The following is a 24,963-nucleotide window of genomic DNA, read 5'->3' as shown; positions in this document are numbered from 1 at the left end:
AGTCAAGGATTATTCTGTGGTCATGAGGCTGGATGATTGATAGAAGAGTGATACCACTGACAAGGATTAGAGATGTGGAAAAGGGATCTTATTTGTGGAAAGGTAGTGCAGAGAAAATGGGTTTATTTGGGGTTAAGTTATTTTTAATCGTTCAAGTAGAAATATCCTGTAGGGTACCGCAGTCGCATAGTTGGATTAAAGAGAGACGGGTGTTCATTGTGAATTGTTTACTAAAGGGATTACAAAGGGGTGCCATAGTATTTTAGAAAATATATTTTAACTTTTTCAACTAATTAGCCAAAAGGCTCAACACTTGATATCTATAATGAAATAGGCACAAGGATATTGAAAAATAGTTGTTCCTCACCCTGGCTGGTGTGACCAGTGGTTGGAGCATTGGCCTGTAAATGGAAGGTTCATGGGTTTGATTCTTGGTCAAGGGCACATACCTAGGTTACAGGTTCGATCCCTGGTCGGGGCGCATGTGGGAGGCAACCCATCAAAGTGTCTCTCTCACATAAGTGTTTCTCTCTCTCTCTCTCTCTGTGTCTCTCTCCCTCCCTCCCCCCTCTGTCCCCTTCCACCTTCCTTCCTACCACTCTCTAAAAATCAATGGAAAAGATATTCTCGATGAGGATTAACAACAAGAAAAATAATTGTTCCTCTCATTCTTGAAGAAGGAAAGCTGAGTGTTACATTTGAAGTTTCTCAAAGTTGACTACATTGTAAGGAAAATTATTTCCTAGACCTCTGAGAATATTCCTGGGAATACCAGGATTTTAATATGCCAGTTTGATGATTTAAGAAATTAAAATCTACTCTGTGAAAAATGTCTTTCATGCCCTGGTGGTTTGGCTCAGCGGTTAGAGCGTCGGCCTGCAGTCCGGAGAGACCTGGGTTCGGTTCCCGCTAAGGGCACGTACCTCGGTTGTAGTTTGTCCCCGGCCCTGGTTGGTCGTGCGGGTGGCAACCACTCGATGTGTCCCTTCACGTCGATGTTTCTGTCTCTCTCTCCCTCCCACTCTATCTGTACAAAAAAAAAATGGAAAAATATCCTCGGGTGAGGATAAAAAAAAAAAAAAAAGAAAAATGTCTTTAATTTAAAAATTATTTCTAGAATAATTTAGAATAAAAATCATCTGAGTGAAAACTTATGAATTCCCTATGAGAATATCCATAGAGCTTAGTTTGAGGAAACATTGGTATAGTTATCAGGGCTTAGATTGTTAAGGAGGTGGACCTGGATATAAATATTGGCCTTCTACTTGCTAGCTTTTTTTTTTATTAAAGGCAAATTGCTGAACCACTGTAAACCTCAGTTTCCTTATCTAAAATAGATAATGTATGTAAAGTACTTGGCTCAGTACCTGGCACATAATAATAATAGTAGCAGCTAAATATGTAGCACCATGTATCAGGTACTGAGAACTACTTAAATTGTTATTTCATCTTCATGAGACAGGTATGTATCCTATTTTGTAGATAATAGAAACTGAGGCACAGAGAAGTTAAGTAACTTGCCCACAGTCATATACCTAGTAAGTTCAGATGTAGTATTTGGACTCAGACAGTGGCTCTTAACCACTCTGCTATATTGCCTTTTAAAAAACATTATTTATTTATTTATTTTTAATCCCCGCCTGAGGATATGTTTTCATTGACCTTTAGATAGAGTGAGGTAGAGAGAGGAGAGGAGAGAGAAAAATATCGACGTGAGAGAAACACATCGATTGGTTACCTCCCTCACGACCCTGACCTGGACCAGGGATCGAACCTGCAACCCAGAAACGTGCCCTTGACCAGAATCATACCTGTGCCCCTTCAGTCCAAAGGCTAACACTAATCACTGAGCAAAACCTGCCAGGTCTGTATTGCCTTTTAATATGTTTGAGTGCATAAGGACCTTGTATATGTTTTCTATTATTATCTAGAAAATTATGAAAGATATGGATGTGTATGAAGCAAATTAAATGCATGAAATCTTAGATGTGCCAGAAATAATCTATGAAACCTAGCAACTTTAGGATAAGAAAGTACAAATTTATACTCTCAACAAATAAAGGAGTTAATATGGAATTATTTTTCCTTAAGGTTTTAGATTGTGTTGATATACTATAATATGTAAAACTATAAAGCATATGGTACCATTTTTAATTTTTAAGAAATTTGCACAGTCTCACATCTGATGGGGAAAGTAGTCCTCTGATTTGCATTACCACTTTAAAACTTGTGTTTTTCATTGTTAGTTTTCAAGATGTAAAGGCCTTTATTATTGTACATTTATTCTCCCTCTTTTGTTCCTTTTAAATAAACTTTATATGTATTTTCCCTGTACATATATTTGTTTCAGTGGGAATGAAGCACTCTACAATTTTAGGGATCAGAAATACTTTTAAAGATGAAATATTTTCATAATTCCTCAGTAGAATTGTGATGTTTTAAAACTAGCTGCTTCTTGCTCATTAATTATACTATATTAACTTTTCCTATTTGAAATATATATTTTAATATAAATAAAAGGAATCTCAGTGCAAGAAGATACTTAATCTTGATTATAAGTAGTTTAAAACTGAAGTATAGTTAAACTATCAAAAATCTCCTCCAAAATATATGATAAACAGTAGTAGTAACTTCTTTATAAAAATTATATTACTAACGGTATATCTTTATTCCAACCCTGTATTAATTTACTATACACTAAAAATTACTACCATTTAATTTGGGAACCCAGCCCAATAGTAATCATGAAAATTTTTATAACAATTTTTGCCTCATAATTTTAGATTTTTGACTTTCATACCCAGAATTTATTTTTAATAGATTTTAAGGTGATCCAGTAGCAGTATATTTGAGTAGTAAACTTTGTTTTGTTTTTTATTGTTTTTGTTTTTTTGTTAAACCTTAATATATGTATTTAACAACAGGGTTTTATGTTCTAGTATTTAGCTAACATTTTATAGTTAACTTTTATATGTTTGTCATCATTTTATTGAAAATATATTTATAAGGAAATAAGCTTTTCAAAAAGGTTATAAAAATTTATGCTAACAGGTAATAATGTCTAAAAATGGGATAACAGATCTATTATTATGTGGAAGTCATCATGTATTACTTTAACACTTTCTTAATTTTTAATTTTTTTTATTTTTAGAGGTGTAGAGTTTAAAATTATACCACTGCTTTTGTTTGGGTAACAGATTTATTGCTCTGTGCCCATAGGTTTTATTTGTTTGTTTTGTTTTTTGTATTGTCTTGTTTTTTTTGTTAATCCTCACCCAAGGATATTTTTCCATTGATTTTTAGATAGAGTGAGAAGGGGATAAAGAGAGAGAGAGGGAGACAGAGACATTGACTGGTTGCCTCCTGCATGACCCCCACCGGGGTAGGGATTAAATTTACAACCCAGGTAGGAGCCCTTGACAGGGAATTGAACCCAAAACCCTTCGGTCCACAAGCTGACGCTGTAACCTCTGAGCCAAAGTGGCCAGGGCTATGCCCATAGTTTTTTGCTTAAAATGTTTCTGTAGGATGACTCCTGAATTCATTTTTTTTTTTTTTTTTTTTGGCATCTTAGTATTTATTTTAATTTTTTTTTTCTTTATTGATTTTTTGAGAGAGATAGAAACATTGATGAGAGAGAACATCGATTGGTTGCATCCAGCATGCCCCCCGACTGAGTATTTGGCCCACAACCTGGGAATGTGCCCTGACCAGGAATCGAACAGGTGACCTCTTGGTGTGTGGGTCGATACTCAACCACTGAGCCACACTGGACAGGCCTGAATTCATCGTTACAGCTTTGTTTATATAAAATGGCAAGCTAACATTTAGGAATAAGGCTTGTGTGCAAAACTGTGCAAGAGTTGAGTTCAGCTGTTCTAAACTAATTGAGTGATAAGTATATAACAATAATTGCTCTTTCATCCTGAATGTGACATGAATAGAAAAAAAAAATCCTTTAGTAGTAATGGGAATTTTAACACATAGAACATAAATTTGTTTTGCAGTTATAGACTCTTTTTATATGTATATATGTACAAAAGGAATTTGCTTACTGTGGCTAATTCCTGAAAGCACTTTATACTTGTAAAGGAAGCTTTTGCTCTGTAGGAATTCACCTAGGTATAATTTTTTAAGCTTACATATAGAGAGGGCCAATGAAATTAATTAGGAGGGGGGAAATTTTAGAGTGTCTGTTTTTTCTAGTCCCTGGGCTATGGCTCTGAGAACTATGGTCAGCCTTATTAATGACGTCCTAGATTTATAAGGGTACCTTCCATGGTATCACAGATCCTTCCTTGTTTGATTTAGCTCACTCGAAGAAACATTTATTCATCCATTCATTCATCTATTCAGTCACTCATAAATTATTTATTAGCACCTACCATGTGTCAAGTAATACCAGAAGATGAGTATATACTTTCTAGAATGGTAGTGACACACTTCCCCAGACATACTGTCTCCCTTCTCCCCACAGTTATATGGCATTCTCTTGTTTTTAAAAAAAACATTTATGCACTAGCTAGGCTTCAGGATTGAGATTTGGTTACAGTGCAATGCCTTTTCATATATGTATATTGTGACGTGGGAAACAACTTTAAAGATTAGATTCTGCAAACTTGAGTATACCCTATGGTGAAGTTTACCAAATACGTATTCTACACAAAAGAAATAGATTCATTTCTTACAGGTTTTTAGAAGTAATTTAAAAAGTAAAAAAGGAAGAGACATGCAGAATGAGTTTGTCAAAATGAAAATGTTATCAGTCTGAAGTGTTTATGATTATGGTTCAAGATGTTCTAGAAATATCCTTATGCTTATGACAGAAAGTCTTGTTTTTTTAATGCCATCTTCAAATGTACCTTCTTTCAGATTCTAAAACTATAAATGATAAAAGCATTTGTTGAGAACTTTCTATGTGTGAGCAATTTATCTTAATTTTCATGAGGGAAACTACTAATATTATCTTCATGAGAAAACTGAAATATAAAGGGAATAAGGTTAAAAATGTTTTGTCTAAGATTCCATGACTACTGAGTGTTAGAGCCAGCACTTGAACCCACGATCTTAACCACCAGGCAGCAGTAGATTTTCTTATGCATCTTTTCTTACCTACTAACTGTATTTGAGCAGGTAAGTCACTTTATAACCCTGGGCCTTGATTTTTGTATCTGTCCAATGAAGGGATAGTAAAATGACTTTTGTAGGGAACTAATGTGATAATGTCTATGGAAATGCTTTGGAGAAATATGAAGTGATATATAACTATATTTTTAATACTGTTAGAATTTCCCAGCTACAGTAGTCTCATTTAAGCATCACATGTTCTACACTATGACATGTACTGCCAGTAATGTTAATAAGTGATAGAAGACTGGGTTAAATTTATAGTCCTTATCAGTATTTTTACACCTTTCTCTAAAGCTGTCCCAACTGATAAAAGGAACTATCTTTTTACATTACTAGTTGGTGCCTTGTCTGTAGGCACTGAAAAAGAATATTCTTATTTTTTTAGTTATATTTATTTATTAAAAAAAATTTCTTTTCTGCCCTGGCTGGTTTGGCTCAGCGGTTAGAGCGTCAGCCTGCGGTCCTGAGAGACCCGGGTTTGGGTCCTGCTAAGGGCACGTACCTTGGTTGCAGTTTGTCTCCTTCCCTGGTTGGGTTGTGTGGGAGGCAACCACTCGATGGGTCCCTTTCACGTCAATGTTTCTCTCTCTTTCTCCTTCCCACTCTATCTGAACAAAATATCGAAAAATGCCCTTGGGTGAGGATTAAAAAAAATTTTTTTCTTTTCCTTTATTGATTTTAGAGAGAGAGGAAGTGGGAGGGAGAGATAGAAACATTAATGAGCGAGAACATCGATTGGCCACCTCCTGCATGCCCCCCATTGGGGATCGGGCCCACAATCTGGGCAAGTGTCCTGAGCAGGAATCGAAGCAACGACCTCTTGGTGCATGGGTCGATGCTCAGCTGCTGAGCCATACCAGCCTGACCAGTTATATTTATTTAATAGGTTATGAAGCACAATTTGAAACTAGATTTTAGCCTCGTTGGTCTCACGAAGGTAGATTTACTGATAGGAAAGTCAGAGATGGGATATATTGCTTTAGTCCAAAATGTAGTAGTGAATTTGAGACAGAAAAGTATTTCTTAGGCATGTGGATGGGTCTCAGGGTAAGCTTGTGTTAACATTATTTGAAGAACAGACAGTGTATGCAGCTGTAGAGAATGATGGCCTGTCACATGCTGTTCTTCAGTTTGTAAGATAACATGAGTACTATTATTGCTAAAGTGGGAAGATGAGGTGTGTCCCTGTGAATAGACAATAAATTGAATGGGAGTAATCAAGAGATTGGGGAGTGTAAAATAATAAAGTGAATTTGATAAACAGGATGTTAAAAATCATGCTTCCTAAAGTATAAGGAATTTAAAGTGTGTTAGGCTCTTCAGTCTTCCAAACAATTCATATGAAGTACAAAATGAAATTTTTATCACATTTTGCATTTCTAACTATCTAAAGATGTGATTTATTCAGACCAGAGCTAATAAATAGAAATATAATACATACCACATATGTAATTTTAATTTTTCTAGTGACCACATTACAATGTAAAAAGAAACATGAAATTAATTTTATTAATATATTCTATTTAATCTTGATATGTAGAATCTTATTTTTCAGCATATAATCAGTATAACATTTTTGTCTAAGGTCAAAATCCTTGCAGCAGAGAAGGGATTTAATACGAAGTCTGTCCCTAAAATCTTATCCTGTCCAATATACTATTTTAAAGCATGGCCACCTAGTGTAGGTAGGTGAGTGAGGTTTAGTTCTGCCATTGTTCAGCTACTTTCGATTCACTGCAGTGACTTTAGATTTAATTACTCCTTATTTTAAGATACAAAGGGCTTCCTAGTGTCCTGGCCTGTTTGGCTCATAGGTTAGAGTGTCGGCCCATGGACCAGTGAGTTGCAGGTTTGATTCTGGTCAAGGGCACTCACTTCGGTTGTGGTTCATTGTCCCTGGGATCTGGTTAGGGTCCTGCAGGAGGCAGCTAGTTGATCTCTCTCTCTTAATTCCTGTTCTTTTCTTTTCTTTTTTTATCCTCACCCGAGGACATTTTTCCATTTTTTTTGTTCAGATAGAGCGGGAGGGAGAGAGAGGAAGAGAGAGAGAGAGAGAAACATCGATGTGAAGGGACACATCAAGTGGCTGCCACCTGCATGACCAACCAGGGCCGGGGACAAACTGCAACCGAGGTACGTGCCCTTAGCAGGAACCAAACCCCGGTCTCTCTGTACCACAGGCTAACGCTCCAACCGCTGAGCCAAACCGGCCAGGGCTAATTTCTATTCTTAACACTGAATGACCTGAGCTTCCTACTGTTCTACTATAATCTTGGCTAAATGTCTGAGTACTCAACAGTTTGATTTTTTTTTTTTAATCCTCACCTGAGAATACCTTTCTTATTTACTTTCAGATTGAGTGGGAGAGAGAGAGAAACATCTATGTGAGAGAGACCCATTGATTGCCGCCTCCCGCCCAACCCCGACCAGGGCTGGAACTGAACCACAACCAAAGCATGTGCCCTTGACCAGAACTGAACCCATGATCCTTCAGTCTTTGGGTCGACGCTCCAACCACTGGCCAGGGCTAGTTTGATTTTTTTTTTTTAATTGAGATATAATTAACATAAAACATTGTATTAGTTTTAGCTGCTTAATGATTTGATATATGTGTATATTGAAATTTTAGTTAACATCTAGAGCACTACACATAATTACAGTTATATTTCTTGTGATGAGAACTTTTAAGATCTACTCTTAGCAACTTTAAAATATACACTACAGTATTGTTAACTATAGTTACTGTACATTACATCTCCAGGACTTACTCATAAGTGGAAGTTTGTACCTTTTGACCACGTTCACACATTTCATCTACTCCCCACCCTATCTCTGGCAACCACCAATCTGTTCTCTGTATCTGTGAGTTTGGGATTTTTTTAGATTCCACATGTAAGTGAGATCATTTTTTTTTTTCTTCTCTCTATCTGACTTACTTCACTCAGCATAATGCCCTACTTATTGGGTGCTTGACAAGTGTAAACATTTAGTCTTCTTAAGCATTTTTTACATCATTTTACAAACGAAGAATTTTAATCAAAGATTAGGTTAATCACTCTGCCCAAGGTTATAGTTCAGAGAGGGGTGTTATGGAGTTATGTTGTTGGTTAGATATGACTTGAAAGCTCATTCTCTAACCATTGCACTATACTGCATTACACTTTCATATTGCCCTCCCCTTTACTAACTCCCAACTCCTTTTGTTCCTTCAGCTACCTTTAGGTAAATGTTAGTGAAAGCCATTTGATTGCATTAATTGTAGAATGCTGATAATAAAAATTAAATGATACTGCCCTGGTTGAGTTGAAGTTGGAGCTTCATCCCAAACTTTGAAAGGTTGTGAGTTCAGGGTGCATATGGGAGGCAGCTGATCAGTGTTTCTCTCTTTTCCTTCCTCTCCAAAATCAATAAAGACATATTCTTGGGTGAGAATTAAAAAAAAAAGTGATTTAAAATATTATATATGATTTTGCCCCTTTTATACTGCACTTTTATTTTTCAACTGTATATCAATATTGCTATGATTAAAATACAAAACATTACTGTGTTTATGGTAGAATTTTTTTCATATTTTCTTAGTAAGTGAATACTAAAAATATTAGGGGGATATAAATGAAGAGGTCCTTTTACTAAAAGAGTGGAGAACCATTGCTTAAAGCATGCTGTAAGGAAATTATATATACTGTTTATATTTTAACATCTGTTTTCAAAACATTTATAGTGAATGTCAGGGGATCAGTTATAAAAGATCTTTGGCAGGAGCCTTGCCTTTAGTCGTCTCTTCCTAACTCACAGATTTTTAAAGAACTCTTTCATTTTTTCTCAGTATCTCTGACAGAGACAGATGAGGAATGGAGTAGTGATTTATTGTGTAAACCGAGTGCCTTTTTTTTTTCATGCTAGGATTGGAAAGAGAAAAAAAAACTGAAGATTTATTCATTTCTTCCCCTCTCATATTGCTGTGTATAGTCACAAAACATCCCATTTTACATTAGGTTACTAAAGTCCCAGAAAAGGTGACTTGTCTAAAATCACAAGTCAAATGGTAGAGAGCTAGTATTCTTTTTTTTTTCTTTCCAAATCCTCACTTGAGGGTATGTTTACTGATTTTAGAGAGAGAGGAAGCAAGAGAAACACTAATTGGCTGCCTCCATACATGCCTGGACCAGGGATCAAACTGACAACCCAGGTACATGCCCTGACTGGGAATCGAACCTGCCAACCTTTTCGTGTTTGGGATGATGTTCCAATAAGCTGAGCCACCGGCCAGGTCAGAGCTAGTATTCTTTGCTGCAGAGGTAGGTTTTTTTTTTTGTTGTTGTTGTTGTTTTTTCTCATTTTACCCCACTGCCTTTCAGTGTGGAGAGAGACTTTTTATTTATCTAAATGACATAACTTCTGAAGTAAACATTACTTAGAGGAAAATTTGTACTTTATTTAAACTTAAATTTAATTTGTAGTTTAAATTTTAAAAATTGTACTAGGTTGAAATTAATATAAAACAGGTATAACCCTGGCCGGTTTTGCTCAGTGGTTAGAGCGTTGGCCCTGGGGACCAAAGAGTCTTGGTTTGATTCATGGTCAAAGGCACGTACCTCAGTTGTGGTTCTGTCCCAGCCCAGGTCAGGGTCATGTGGGAGGCAACCAGTCGATGTCTCTCACTCTCTCTCTCTCACATCAATGTTCCCCCCCCACACACACACACACCCTCTTTGTGTCCCTCCCTCCCACTCTATCTGAAGATAAATGGAAAAATATTCTCTGGTGAGGATTTAAAAAGAAAAGAAAGGTATAAATTATACTAATTCTCTGACATCAAAGAAGAAAAAAGAAAATATTACCCAATTACTTTAAAAATATTTAGTACCTTTAAAAAATTCTGTAATTTTGGGGCTGGAAAATGAGAGAAACTATGGTGATTTAGTGTCCTTGTCTGAATTTTGTTTTAAGCAGAATATCAGCCCAAATGTATTTTTATTTATTTATTTATTTTTAAATCCTCACCCGGGTATATTTTCTCATTTATTTTCAGACAGAGTGGGAGGGAGAAAGAGAAAGAGAAACATCGATGTGAGAGAGGCACATTGATTGGTTGCCTCCTGCACGACCCTGACCAGGGCCAGGAACTGAACTACGACCGAGGTACATGCTCTCAACTGGAATCGAACTCGAGACTCTTTGGTCCGAGGGCTGGTGCTCTAACCGCTGAGCAAAACTGACCAGGACTAAATGCATTTTTTCTTTTTAATTTATTTTTTATCCTCACCCGAGGACATTTTTCGATATTTTGTTCAGATAGAGTGGGAGGGAGAGAGAGGAAGAGAGAGAGAGAGAAGGAAACATCGAAGTGAAAGGGACACATCGAGTGGTTGCCACTCACACGACCCAACCAGGGACGGACAAACTGCAACCGAGGTACGTGCTCTTAGAGGGAACCAAACCGGGGTCTCTCTGGACCGCCGGCCAACGCTCTAACTGCTGAGCCAAAATGGCCAGGGCCCAAATGCATTTTTAAAAATAGGAGTGTAACATTCTGTTGTGTTGGTTTAGATTGCCTTATTTATTTTTTTCAAGCAAACACATTCTATCTTCTTTAAATTTTTCTTTTTTGGGTTAAATTTTGTTGGGATTTTAATGTGGACTAAAAGACACTGAAGTTCTCCAGTAGCTGCTTAATGATGAAGAATCATAGTGTAAGTACTGTAGTTAAATAAATAAAAATCCATGCACATTTAAAAAGCAAGAATAGCCCTGGCCAGTTTGGCTCAGCGGTTAGAGTGTCAGCCTGCATACCAGAGAGTCCCGGGTTCATTTCCTGCTAGGGGCACGTACCTCAGTTGCAGTTTGTCCCCAGCCCCGGTTGGGGTCGTGTCGGTGGCAACCATTCGGTATATCTCTCTCACGTGGATGTTTCTCTTTCTTTCTCTTTCTCCCTCTCTCCCTTCTGCTCTGTCTGAATATAAATGCAAAAAATGTCCTTGGATGAGGATAAAAAAATAAATAAAATAAATGCAAGAATAGCTTATAGTAGGATATACGGTTTGGGGAGGAAAGGAATAAACAGCTTACAGTAGTAAATCAAAATTCTGGTAAGTCAGTCTATAGCTAGAACATGAATGTAAATAAATACGTTATTTTGTGCTTTAATTTACAAGAGCTTTTTCTGTCAATTCATTACAGGGTGTTGTTGCCATACTTTTCTTTTTGTCTATTTTTGGTAATGAATCCTGGTTCTGGGGAAAGGGAAGTCATACTATATGAATAAAAGCAGATAAACTTAGAAGTCAACATTTCTGGCACATAAGATCATCTGAATTAAAGGAGTTTTAGAAGTCACTGCTACTTTGGGCAATGGGGTTTGAGAAAAGACGTTTCAGTTGGGTTCTTTTGGTCATAAAGACAATCTTAAACAGATGGTTTACTCTGGGGGTATCTATGGATTGGGACGGTAAAGACTTTAGGAATCAATTCAACTCAAAGGACTCTAGGTGTGTACTTGTGAGTGGCCTCTGTCTCAGTACTGTGCTGAAATATACATGCATGCTTTCATTTTTTAAAACAATCCTGAGAGACAGGTATTATTCCTTTTAGATGAGGAAACTGAGGTTTAGGGAGATTAAGAAACTTGTCCAAAGTCAGTAAGTGGTAACATCTGAATTCAGATAATCTGACTCCCAACATGGGATATTTGTTTCTATGCTATACTGTCTACATGGTTTGTATCATCCTAGTGTATTTGTTTTGTATTTCCTTTGGAATTATCCCCACCTCCCCATTTTAAAAGTCTACTAAACCAGGAATTCTTATCCCCAATGGCCCATTACTCTTAAAGAAGCTATAAGACTCCAGGTGAATGAGAATTCCTTGAAATTATATGCACATTTTTTGTGTGTATGTAGTTTTCTGGGGTGAGAGTTCATAGATTTTATCAATTTCTTAATAGGGTCTGTGATTCTCCAAAGTGGTGAAGATCACTGCATTATCAGCTGCTCTGGGAAAGATACAATGAGTTTTTATTCTGCAGCACCTTGTTGATCGGAATTTAATGAATAAGAGGTGTTGGACAAAATTATATTGTAGTATGTGGGGAAATAACCTTGAAATTAGTAATAATTTGAGAGTTTTAAGATGCCTTGAATGTTTACTAAATGGGTGTAATTAAAGCATCAGTTTCATTTACTTGGTTTAGAGAACTTTTGTTACTGACTGGTTCAAAATTTCCAACTCTAGTATATAGTAGCTGTATGAAGTTAGGTGTTTTTCTTTGTTTTGTTTTTTAATCCTCACCTGAGGATATGTTGGAACCTGCAACATTTTGGTGTACAGGATAACTCTAACCAACTGAGCAACTTAGACAGGGCTGAAGTTAGTTTTTGAAGTGAGAGCATAAAGCAAAAATTTAAGCATGGTCAAAATGATATTAAGTCCCTTAGATTTAGAGCCTGTCATGTGATCCCTCATAAAGACAAGTTTGTTTTTTTCTCCAGTGTAAGAATAGACTGTTTTAATACCTGATGAAGTATTAAGGACCATAGTACATCCTTAAATGTTACAGTCATACTTAGTGTTTGAAGTATTTACAGGGAAACTGAGAGTAGGTGAGGGAATATTATTGTTATTTCTCTCATCTCAGATTTTGTCTAGGGCATATGCTTATTTATTGACCATAACAGCCAATAGAATGATTGTAGGGAATTGCATGCATTACTTTTTCTGCTACAAGTAGAAATTGTAGAAGTTAGAAAAATCTGATATGATTTCAATGTGTATGGTGCTTTCTGGCCATTGTGTTTATGTTGAAGCATAGGTTTCGCTTTTAAGGTTCCATATATTGTAACCCAAAGAAAGGGTCTTATTTAGCCTCCTTTACTGCATGTAATAACTGCTTACATTTTGTTTTATCCAATGGTTTTATTTTATATTTAATAATGACATACTTAAATTTCTTGATTTCTCAAGTGACTTTTCATTTTTGTCTGGTTTCTTCCTGAGCAAAAGTCAAGATGAAATTTTTAAACACATGGCTCGTAAAGTAAATGATGGGAATTTCCTTTTTAGCTCCAAATTCAGTTTATGTTTGTCTCAATCTCTGTGCTTTGTGTGTAAAATGCCCTTTTCCCTTTTATCAGAGCTATGCTCCTTATCTCCAATTGTTGAATGGAATGAGACATCCTATCATTTAATTTATTAAAACATTCTATTTGCCTTTTGATTGCACTGCAGCTTTTCTCTCTTCAATTTTATTATTTGTATATTGTCTTTGTGCTACACAAAATTATACTGGTAGTATTTATTATCTCTAGTCATTGAAAGTGTTAAACACATGCATTTTGATTGGGAATGTTACTAAGTAGAAGACCTCTTGAATGAAATGTATGGGAAATATATGTTGCTTTATTGCATTGCACTGAAGATAGGTTATACAGTGTGTCACACAGATCCTTTTTGGATCTCCAGTTCCTCATTTAGCAGCATTTTTTTAGAACAGACCGTGTTATAATACAGTTTCACTTGTATTCTTGGCAATGTAAACCATAAGGAAGTGTTAGAGCCAGTCTCTAGTTAGTAACAGTTAATGTTTAAAATCTCTTAATACAGTGAGCTGTCACCATGTTTAATAAATTACAGTATTGCATTAGCATAAATTCCTTTGGGTGCCAAGTTATCTGTTGCACAGATGCTTGGTTTTATTTATAGGTTTGTATCTAACCTTTGTGGGTTGACTTGCTTTTATTTTACTCTTCACTTGTCACCATGCAGTAGCATAATTCTTTAAGTGGCCTATGTGTAAAAATAGTTTTCAAGAGTTCTGTGAAAGTACTGAAAAAAGAAGATCACTCAAACTTCTGGACTTTGAGCAATATAGTAAGATAAAGCTCCCATAATTTACTTAGACACACTAGTTTGTCTTTATTTGAATGTGTTCTTATATAACTTATTCTGCCAACATTGGGGAAACTACAGGAGTGTCTTTAGCTGACAAAATTAAGTGGAGGTAGCACCCTAATTGTTTCCCTCTGAAGTTTTAAGCCACTAAAACTTAGGGAGGGGTGTGTGTATGGTGGAGAGAGGTTTATTATTAACTTTATATTTTATATAACCTTAGAGTAAGCTATTAATATTTTATTAAATTCTTCCCTTGGATTAAACATTTTTTTTGAATGGGAGCTTCAATTTTAGTTACTAGATTCAGTAATTAATAATTCTATCAAATATTCTTTGAATTATGGGTGCTCTATTAAAATATCAGAGTTTTATTTTTGGAAGGGATAAACATTAAAATCTTTTAAATGAAAAAAATATTTTGCCCTGGCCGGTTTGGCTCAGCGGTTAGAGTGTCGGCCTGCGGTCCTGAGAGACCCGGGTTCAGTTCCCGCTAAGGGCATGTACCTCGGTTGCAGTTTGTCCCCGGCCCTGGTTGGTCGTGAGGGTGGCAGCCAGTCGATGTGTTCCTTTCGCATCGATGTTTCTCTCTCTCTCTCTGTTCCTCTCTCTCCCTCCCACTCTACCTGAACAAAAAATGGGAAAATGTCCTCGAGTGAGGATAAAAAAAAAAGAAAAAAATATTTTAAATGTGTACTATATTAATATTTTCTTGATTTGCCAGTGATCTAATTTTCTAATATAGTAGTAATTTTATTTTAAGTAAATGAAGCTGGTCTTGTTAAATTTTTGGTAGGTGAATTACCTCCCAATTCCATAGGTTAAGCATGTTAGACAGTAATTTTGAGTATTTGTTAAACATTTACTTTAAAATTATTAGACATAAGCTCCTATATTTTAGCTATGTGCCAAGTTTCTGACATTATTTTTGTAAAAGAGATAACTTAAAATCTTATTTGTAAATGTGAATTGTATGAATTTAGAAAAATGACTTTTTTTATCCAGGTCTTTCTAAAATAAAACAAAACCTTATATTACAATAACTCTTCTAGGGGTTTTTTTTTTTTTTGCAATAAAAGAAACTTTTCTTTTTAATTTTTGATTTGTCAAGAATTTAGATTGAAGTGAAAGGAAGAAAATGTTCTTTTCTTGTACAATAAGCTGCAGCTTTTAAAAGGGTTTCTTACCTAACGTACCTTTATATTGAAGTGATCTTTCACCAGTTTTCTGATAGGATTTTAGCACCACTCACAAATATCTTTTGTTTTGTTTTTTTATACTTTTCTTCCCCTAGCATTTTATTATGAAAAATTTCAAACAGAAAATTGAAAGAATTGTGCTGTGAACACTCAAATACCCACATCTATATCCTATAGTTAACATTTTCTGTATTTGCTTTATTATATAACTTATCCATTATTCTATTATACTGTCTGTCTTTTAAAAACAGTATATTTCAGGTTAAGTTGAAGAAATTAGGATACTTTTCCCTTACATTTATCATGCATGGTATTAACTAGAGGGAGGTGTTTTGTTTTGGTTTTTAGGTAAAATTTGCATAGAGTCAAATGTATAAATCTTTATGTACCATCAGATGAATTTTGACAAATCATCCAACTGTGTAATTTAAATCTCTATAGATACAGAACATTCTTTACCTCCAAAAGTTTTCTCATGTCCAATCAGTACTCCAGTCACTATTCTGATTTTCTTTACCACAGTTTTTGCCTGTTTTAAAACTTCATATAAGTGGATTCACAGAATACTCTTTTATAAAACTTTTTTCACTTAGCATGATATTTTTGAGATTCATCAATGTTGCATTTTTCAGTAGTTCATTCCATTTTATTACTCTTGGTTTATTTATTTTTGTTTATTTTTTAATACTCACCTGAGGACATTTTTCCATTGATTTTTTTTTTTTTAAGATGGAGTGGGAGGTGGTGGGGGGGGGGTGGCGAGAAACATTGATGTGAGAGAGAGACATTGATTAGTGGTCTTCTGCATGACTCCAGCCAGGGCTGGGGATTGAACCCACAACTGAGGTACATGCCCTTCACACGGAATTGAACGCAAGACTCTTTGATCTGCAGGCTGACACTCTAACTGCTGAGCAAAACTGGCCAGAGCCCACTTCCTGTGTTCTTAAAGCACACTATACTAAACTCCAAGGTGGATAAAAAAGCTGTGGTATGTTTACACAATGAGGTATTATGCAATTGTAAAAAAGAAGGATCTCTTGCCCTTTGAGACATCATGGAGGGACCTGGAGAGTATTATGCTAAGAAATAAGCCAGTCATAGAAAGATAAGTATCACATGATCTCACTTATATGTGGAATCTAGGGGACAAAATAAACTGATGAACAAAATGGATCCAGAGACATGGAAGGTTGGAACAGACTGACAAATCTCAGAGGGAAGTGGGGGGGGGCAGGGGGCAGGAAGAGATTAACCACAAAATTTATATGCATATATGCATAGCCCATAGACACAGACAGTAGTGCAGTGAAGGCCTGGTAGGGGGTAGGAGCAGGGTGGAGAGGGTCAGTGGGGGAAAAAGGGAGGAACATCTGTAATACTTTCAACAATAAAGATTTTATTTATTTATCCTCACCTGAGGACATTTTTCCATTTTTTTGTTCAGATAGAGTGGGAGGGAGAGAGAGGAAGAGAGAAGCATTGACATGAAAGGGACACATTGAGTGGTTGCCACCCGCACGACTAACCAGGGCCGGGGACAAACTGCAACCGAGGTATGCACCCTTAGCGGAAACCGAACCCGGCTCTCTCTGGACTGCAGGCCGACGCTCTAACCGCTGAGCCAAACCGGCCAGGGCAACAATAAAGATTTTAAAAAAGCACGCTACACTAAACTCCAAGGTGGTACTGATTACATCACATATCACTGCTGCTCATTTATCTCCAACACTGCTTAAGAGGCATGCTCAGAAACATGATGTATAGAATATGCTCCATAAATACTTGTTGATCAGTTATGGTTACAAGTCTTTCTTACAACTTTTGTTACAACTGGGGGTACAACTATAATTGTAATTAACATTTGAATAAAGACAAATTTCAGTTATTCGTATCATTTTTTCTTCCCTAGGGATTCTGCATTTTTATGGTGAGTAAATGTGGGACTTTCAAATGACCACAAAGTTGAAGGAGACCATAATGTTCTTGATCATATAGAGATGAAGAATAAAAATCAACCATAAAATAGGGCTATTGACAATTTAATTATGAGGTTTGACCTTTTATTTCCTTGGACACATTTTAGTTTTCATTATGTTCTTAGTACTTTGATGTCCACATTTCAAACCCTTTTTATTTTTATTTTATAGAATCACTGTATTTCTGTTGTTCTTTCATAACAGCTTATTTGGAAGCAGCACAGAATTGTTGCCTCTCTTAAAACAGGGCAAATGAAAAGTTAGGAGTTTTATATATGAGAAGTGGAGGAGCTTTTGAGTTTTTGCTCTCCTTCCCTTTTCATTCATTATCTCCATCTAGGTTTGTACCTCTGTAAATCCAGATAGATTGGTAGGGTTAAAATGGAAAAGTTATTTATGAGTAGAACGGGGTGATGCAAGAGTTTACTTGAGGCAAGTTTCATAGTAGACAGCTTTGTCCATAAAACTTTGTCTCTCTCTTTACCCTGGCTGGCGTGGGTCAGTGGTTAGAGTGTCAGCTCACACAGAAGAGTCTCGGGTTTGATTCCCAGTCACGGACACGTGCCTGGGTTGCAGGTTTGATCCCTCTCCTTGGTTGGGGTGCGAGTGTGGGAGGCAACTAATCAATGTGTGTCTCACATCAGTCTTTCTCTCTTTCTCTCTTCCTCCCCCCCCTCCCTGTCCCTCTCTTTTCCTTTCTCCCCTTTCCTCCCTCCTCCCTTCCACTGTCTTTAAAAGAAAAGAAAACAAACTTTGTCTATTTTGATTGTTGATTTAATCTCAATGTTCACAGTAATTTTTAAAGTATACTTGAAGTGAATTGTTCCTGTCTTTTAGAATGACCAAATATTGAACAGAGCTATGAAACAGTTGGAGAACTTTCAGAGAACAAATGTGCAACGTGCTGTGTTGCAAAAGAATGTACTGCCTTATTCACCCTGTCCATTTTTAGATTAGTCTGGCTGATGGTGAAATGCAAAAGTGTTTGCCACACAGGTGCAGTGTTCTGCAGCTGTTGGAAACATTTGTGCCCCCCACCCCCTTATTCACATATAATTATCCTCTGTTTAAACCATTAATGCTAGAAGATGGGATTTGAGAGTTTGAATGTCTGTTTACAAAAAGATGCAACTCAGAGAGATAATTGGTCATTTAAGCAGCTGAATTTAACTGCCTAGATGACTTGAATTTTCCAAAGACTAAAACCTAGGTTTAAGGTCATGGAGTTATAAAATTGTAAGATACTGCCTTTGAAAGTACATGTCTACTGAGTTACTGGCCTCAAGACTACTTTTTGAGGATGGGCTTACATAATTTTTTAAATCTGCAGCTAGCATAATGCCTGGCACATGGTAGGCATCGGATACATGTTTGTGGACATCTTATGTTGGAAGATGAAGCCAAAATGTTGTTTAGATGTAGTATGATACTTAATTAGAAAATTATGATTTTTTAAAAAAGAAAACGGTTGCCTTGTGGTAAGTTTTATAGCAGTCTTATGAAAAAGTGCCATGAAAGCAGAGAGAAGGGGAGTGATTGATTAATGCTGCCTGTGGTGGTCCTGGATGGGACACTTTATATTTTGATATATCATGGAAAACCTTTTGCTGAACTACAATTAGAGAACTTAGTTTTGAAGTTTTCCTCATCTAACACACAACATTGTATTCTCCAGTTCTCCAACAGCAGTGTCTTTTCTTCCTTATCCCTCATTTTGGGTATTTTTCATACATTCTATCATAAGGAAATTAAAGTTTCATGATTCTGAATCTGAAGGTTCTAGAAAAGGACACTTTCCTTAGACCACATACATTCTGTGGTTGTTTTTTCTATAATGGAAAGAGTGTAGGCTTTGGAGTCAAACATAGGTTTGAATCTTTTTGAAGCCCAGCTTTGAAACTTGTTTACCTCAAGGAAGCAACTTAACCTCATCATGCATCAGATTCTTTGTTCATGGCTTGTTTCCTCTGCTCCCTCAGCTTTCTATTCAAATGCAGTCTTTTAGTACGGCCTTCCCTGACCATCTTATTTAATATTGCTTCCCTCTCTCACATGTTAAGCACCATTCTTACTGTTTTATCTTTAAAGCACTAGAAGCATTTGACATCCTATACATTTTAAAACTGTATTTGTTCATGGTCTCTTCTAACCTCTCTAGAACATAAGCTGCTTAAGGGCAGAGATATTTTTTATTTTAGTCCCTACTATATTTCTGGGGCCTAGCAAAAAAGTGCTCTATAAATATTTGTTAAATGTTATCTTTCTTTTCGAGTTATAAAAGAACTTTGGTCACCACAGACTTTTCTTCCATTAACTACCATCGAGTGACCCAAATGGAGCTTTTCTGAGGAGAATAATCTGTTTAGTCAACATCAAACATATGTTTTGTGAATACATTTATTGGTTGATTTACTTTATTTCTCCCTTTTTATCTGGGAATACATAATGGTTTATAAATTTGATCTTAGCCTGAGAGAATGAAAAAAAAGTTTGCAGTTGACAGAAAGGATCAGTAAAACTAATAACATGTTTTGGAATTGATGTGAAAGAGAAAGAGGTTTGGAGAAGGAGAAGCAATGTGTCTTATAAGTAAGTAGGAAAGTATCACATGATTAGAATTTAGTTCCTTGAAGCAAAATGTGATGGGAAATAATTGGACAATTTTGAGGAGTCAGGTAGTAGTATTAAAGAAACATTTTTAGGAATTTGACTTTTATAGTCATTCGCATAGTTTAAATGAAAGAGAAGTCAAAATATTAAGGACATTTACAAAGAACAGTTTGGTACATTTGAGGTTTGAAATAATCTGAACTAGAAAATTGAAAAAGGAATGGCCAAAAGGAGGAATTTGAGAAAAAGCAGTAATGTTGGGGATATATGGTATAAAAGAGGACAATAACAGGTCTACAGTCAAGGTTGTGCCTCTTAGGGGGTGGAAGATAAAGTTGGAATAGCAACTTGGCATTATCATTGCTTTAGGATTAGGAATAAGAACTATATAATTTACTCTCAGGTCCATCGTTAGAAAAGAGGCTAATAGCCCTGGCCGGTTTGGCTCAGTGGTTACAGCATTGGCCTGCGGTCCGGGGAGACCCGGGTTCGGTTCCCGCTAAGGGCATGTACCTCGGTTGCAGTTTGTCCCCAGCCCTGGTTGGTCGTGCGGGTGGCAACCACTCGATGTGTCCCTTCACGTCGATGTTTCCCCCTCTCTCTCTCTTCCTCTCCCTCCTTCCCACTCTATCTGAACAAAAAATGGAAAAATGTCCTCGGGTGAGGATTAAAAAAAAAAAAAAAAAAAAAAAGAAAAGAGGCTAATAAATGAAGTGGCAATGTTTTGCTGTGGAATGCTGTTGGAAAATGGTTTACCCTGTACTGTTGCCTAATAGGTAGGGAAGGAAGGAATATTAGGGTTAATAACAGGTGTTGTTCCCATTAAAAAGTGTAGGTAATTTGGATGAGATAAAAGATTGTTGTGGTTTTAGAAATGCTGAAATGATTTGGCAGAAAAAAGTTAGATGTATAAAGATGCTTCTTTAGAAATTTGAGGGCGTTTTATTTGTTAGAATTACTGTTTTTATTTATTTTTTATTTACTTATTTTTTTTATCTTCACCCGAGGACATTTTTTCATTTTCTGTTCAGATAGAGTGGGAGGGAGAGAGACAGAGAGAGAGAGAAACATCGACGTGAAAGGGACACATCGAGTGGCCATCTGCAAGACCCAACCAGGGCCAGGGACAAATTGCAGCCGAGGTACATGCCCTTAGCGGGAACCAAACCCGGGTCTCTCTGGACCGCAGGCTGATGTTCTAACCGCTGAGCCAAACCGGCCAGGGCTAGAATTACTGTTTTTAGATGGAATTTTCTTTCTAAAACTTAACCTCAAGTCTATATTTTACTTCTGTTAATTTCATGTGTCTGTTAGTTTAATAGGTGACAGTTGTCATAGGAAATAGGGGAACGTTTTTTTTTAACAGAAGATGTATAGAGTGGAAAGTATATTGTTGGTTTTTTAGATGTTGTGCTCTCGGGTATTTTAGCCCATTAGCAAGAGGTAGAAATCTAGAAAGATACAAAGGACAGAGTAATGTTTTTCAACAGAATTATTGTTCTGCTTTTTGGCTTTCCTTTGTTATCTTATCCCCCCTCTCCCTTCCAAGTTGCTGAGAACATAGCCTTCTCCAACTTCCTGCAGAATTTAACACTTTCCCTTCAGTGTTAACACACAGTGTGGAATAAAGAAGAGTGGATTTAACCTTCTTTAAAGTGCATAGCCAACACTTTTCTTTTTTTTTTTTTATCCTCACCTGAGGACATTTTTGTATTTTTTGTTTAGGTAGAGTGGGAGGGGGAGAGAGGAAGAGAGAGAGAAACATCGATGTGAAAGGGACACATCAAGTGGCTGCCACCCGCACGACCAACCAGGGCCGGGGACAAACTGCAACCGAGGTACATTCCCTTACGGGAACCGAACCCGGGTCTCTCGGGACCACAGGCCGACGCTCTAACCGCTGAGCCAAACCGGCCAGGGCATAGCCAACACTTTTCAAGCACTAACTGTATATTCAGTACTATGCTTGGCTCTGGGCAAACAAACATGAATGACACACAGTTCCTGTCATAAGAAGCTCACAGTAGAGCAGTCTAGTGGGAGAACATCTATAATCTACAGCAATACTTTTTTCATAGTGATGCTTGCAGAGCTAGTTTTTCATTTAATCTTTTCAAAAAATACTTTTGTATATAGTCAAAAAATAATGCTATCATGACTTTTTTCATAGATGTTAAAACTGGTATTTTAGAATTGCATGTTTTATATAGTTTAGAATTATTGTTACAAAGAGCAAATTTTAAAAGACCCGTTTTTAGTCTTGTTTGACCAATTTTAACCAGATTTTTATTTTAATTAGATTGGCAGAGCATCTTTTGGTAGTATATTTAACTAAATATAGCTTTATTTTAAGTTGTTAAAATTTTACATTAATAAAAATCAATATTATTTAAAAATGTCTTTAGTCTAAGCATGTTCTAATTCTTAACATTTTATTTAATCTTTAAGCTGTATTATTTGTTCTTTCTGTTCCCCTACTGAGTACTTTTTTCTTTCCCACATTAAAACCCTGTTACTCTATAGAAAAATAATATCTAAAAATTCATTAGCAAAATCTCTTTAGATGATAGCAGGATACATTTTTTTCTTGCTTTTTATACTGTACCTTGTTAAACTGGTCTCACACATGAATTTTCTTAGAATCAGGCAGTTCCTGGTTCCTATGGGACTTCCTGTTTTCTCAAATAAAAATAGAAAAGCACCTCAGAAAGGAAACATGGTGAATGTGAAGTACTTTTTAGGCTCAGTCTTAGTTTGACCTGGATTATAGAAATCCAGGTATCAAAGCTTTAAATATTTTCACATGTGATTTAAAAATAGATGATACAGAGGATTTTCTAAATAATAATCATGAGAGATGCTACATAATTCAGCCATAAACTTGTTTGTATCTTTTTTGGAGGGTGAGTAGATATAAGGAGGTTAGATAGATAGTGGTAAATCCTTTTCTTATGATACAGTATTTATGGGAAATCCAAAGTTGTTTAATACTGAGACTTAATTCTTAGCTACTTAGATCTGTATGTTTTTGCCATTTTCCAGATGTTAACAAGGATTAGGAATGGTTTTTTTGTTTTGAAATATGTTTTTATTGATTTTTTAGAGAGAGAGGAAGGGAAAGAGATAGAAATATCAATGTGAGAGAGAAACATCGATCAGCTGCCTCCTACACGACCCCTACTGGGGATGGAGCCCGAAATCCGGGCACAAGCCCTGACCGGGATTCGAATTGTGACCTCTCAGTCCATGGGATGATGCTTAATCCACTGAGCCACACTGGCCAGGCAGGAAGGGTTTTTTTTTTTAATTACTAGCAGTCAGAATTCTAAATGAATTATTCATTTTTAAAGCATGTTATAGATTCTTTAAGTAGTAACTGCTTTTAGAAGTGTTTTGAAGAGAAACCAAGTAAAGGAGGGAAACAAATGATACAGTCATTAATAGTAACAATAATAGGTAAGATACTAAGTGTTTGAGACTATATGACAAGCATTTTTTATGATTTATCTCATTTAATCCTCACAACAACAATATAAGGTAGATGTCAATGTTACATCCTTCCTTTATAGAGGAGGACACTACAATTTAGAGTGGTAAAATAGATGTTAGTTCAGGTCACATTGCTAATAATTGGAGCTGGGACTTGAACCCAGCAGCTCTGACATTTAGAGCACCTGCTCTCAGTTACTACAGAGAACACCACAAATTCCAAGTGAGAATGGTAAGTATAATAAGTCTGAGAAATACTTCCCCAACTGTTACTATCATCAGTTTGTTTTACATTTATTTGCATGTTTATATTCACTTTTAGCAAAGTGCATGCTGCCATTTCAGAGGACTTGTTTAGGGGGATTCTAATTCTCTAATTTTTAAATGATGTTAATAGTTCTCTCTTTTTTTTTCCCTTGATAGTAAAAAACCCCTTTGATGAAACATTTGGAAAAATACAAGTAAGTAAAAGATATAATACTGATACTTTTTGTCTCATGTTTTATTTATTTACTTATTTATTTTGTTAATCCCCACCTGAGGATATTTTTTCCATTGATTTTTTTTTTTTTTTTTTTTTGTCTTTTAGAGAGTGGGTTGGGGGGGGGGGGGGAGAGACATTGATGTGAGAGAGACACATCAATTGGTTGCCATGGGCAAGCATGCCGGGCGGGGGATCAAACCTGCCACCCTTTGATGCTCGGGCCAAAGCTTTAACCACTTAGCCATACCAGTCAAGGTTTGTGTCATGTTTTACATGATAAAAGTATTAGAGTAATGTCAACTAAAAATAATAGTTTTAAAAAGGTTCTGGCCCTGGCTGGGTAGCTCAGTTGGTTAGAGTATTGTCCCAATATGCCAGAGTTGTAGGGCACATACAACAATCAACCAATGAATGCATAAATAAGTGGAACAACAAAGGCAAATTCTCTCTCGCTTTCTCCCCTCACCCTTCCTCTCTGTCTCTAAAATTTAAATAAATAAATAAATAAATAAAGTTCTTTTAGGTTGAAGCAATAAATTTTCTTATTTTGAGTATTCCTTAACTATAGTGTGTGTGTGTGTGTGTGTGTGTGTATATATATATATATATATATTTTTTTTTTTTTTTTTTATCCTCACCCGAGGACATTTTTCCATTTTTTGTTCAGGTAGAGTGGGAGGGAGAGAGAGGAACAGAGAGAGAGAGAGAGAGAAAGAAACATCGATGTGAAAGGGATACATCGAGTGGCTGCCACCTGCACAACCGACCAGGGCCGGGGGCAAACTGCAACCGAGGTACGCGCCCTTAGCGGGAACCGAGCCCAGGTCTCTCAGGACCACAGGCCGACGCTCCAACCACTGAGCCAAACCGGCCAGGGCAACTATAGTATATTTAAATATGACACAGATGTTCTCCTAAGAGCTGAGCTGTTTGTTTATTACTTTAAGGTAAAAACCAGTTGTCCAGTAAAATGGCAGTGGTATGTCATCTGAAGACCTGGCCTTGTCCTTAAAAGTATGCATGTTTTTGCCCTGGCCAGTGTGTCTCGGTGGTTAGAGCATTGGCCCGAGCACCAGAGGGTTTCAGATTAATTTCCAGTCAAGGGCATGTACTTGGGTTTCAGGGTCAATCCTGTTTCAGGGTGAGGTGCGTGCAGGAAGCAGCCAATTAATGTGTCTCTCTTACATCG

The 24,963-nt window shown here is 36.5% G+C and overlaps 1 protein-coding gene across 7 annotated transcripts in view; it reads left to right on the top strand.

Moving 5' to 3' along the window:
- LEMD3 (LEM domain containing 3) overlaps positions 1-24,963 on the top strand; it is a 97,906-nt gene that overhangs the window by 8,874 nt on the left and 64,069 nt on the right. For all 7 annotated transcript variants that reach the window (XM_036250612.1, XM_036250634.1, XM_036250617.1 and 4 more), the window contains exon 2: positions 23,714-23,751. In XM_036250612.1, coding sequence (XP_036106505.1) covers positions 23,714-23,751 — 38 coding nt within the window. The remainder of the gene's footprint in view (positions 1-23,713; positions 23,752-24,963) is intronic.

Source organism: Molossus molossus, unplaced genomic scaffold, assembly GCF_014108415.1.
Source record: "Molossus molossus isolate mMolMol1 unplaced genomic scaffold, mMolMol1.p scaffold_m16_p_10, whole genome shotgun sequence".
In the NCBI taxonomy this organism is placed as follows: Eukaryota; Metazoa; Chordata; class Mammalia; order Chiroptera; family Molossidae; genus Molossus; species Molossus molossus.
This window is presented reverse-complemented; position numbering and strand designations above follow the sequence as displayed.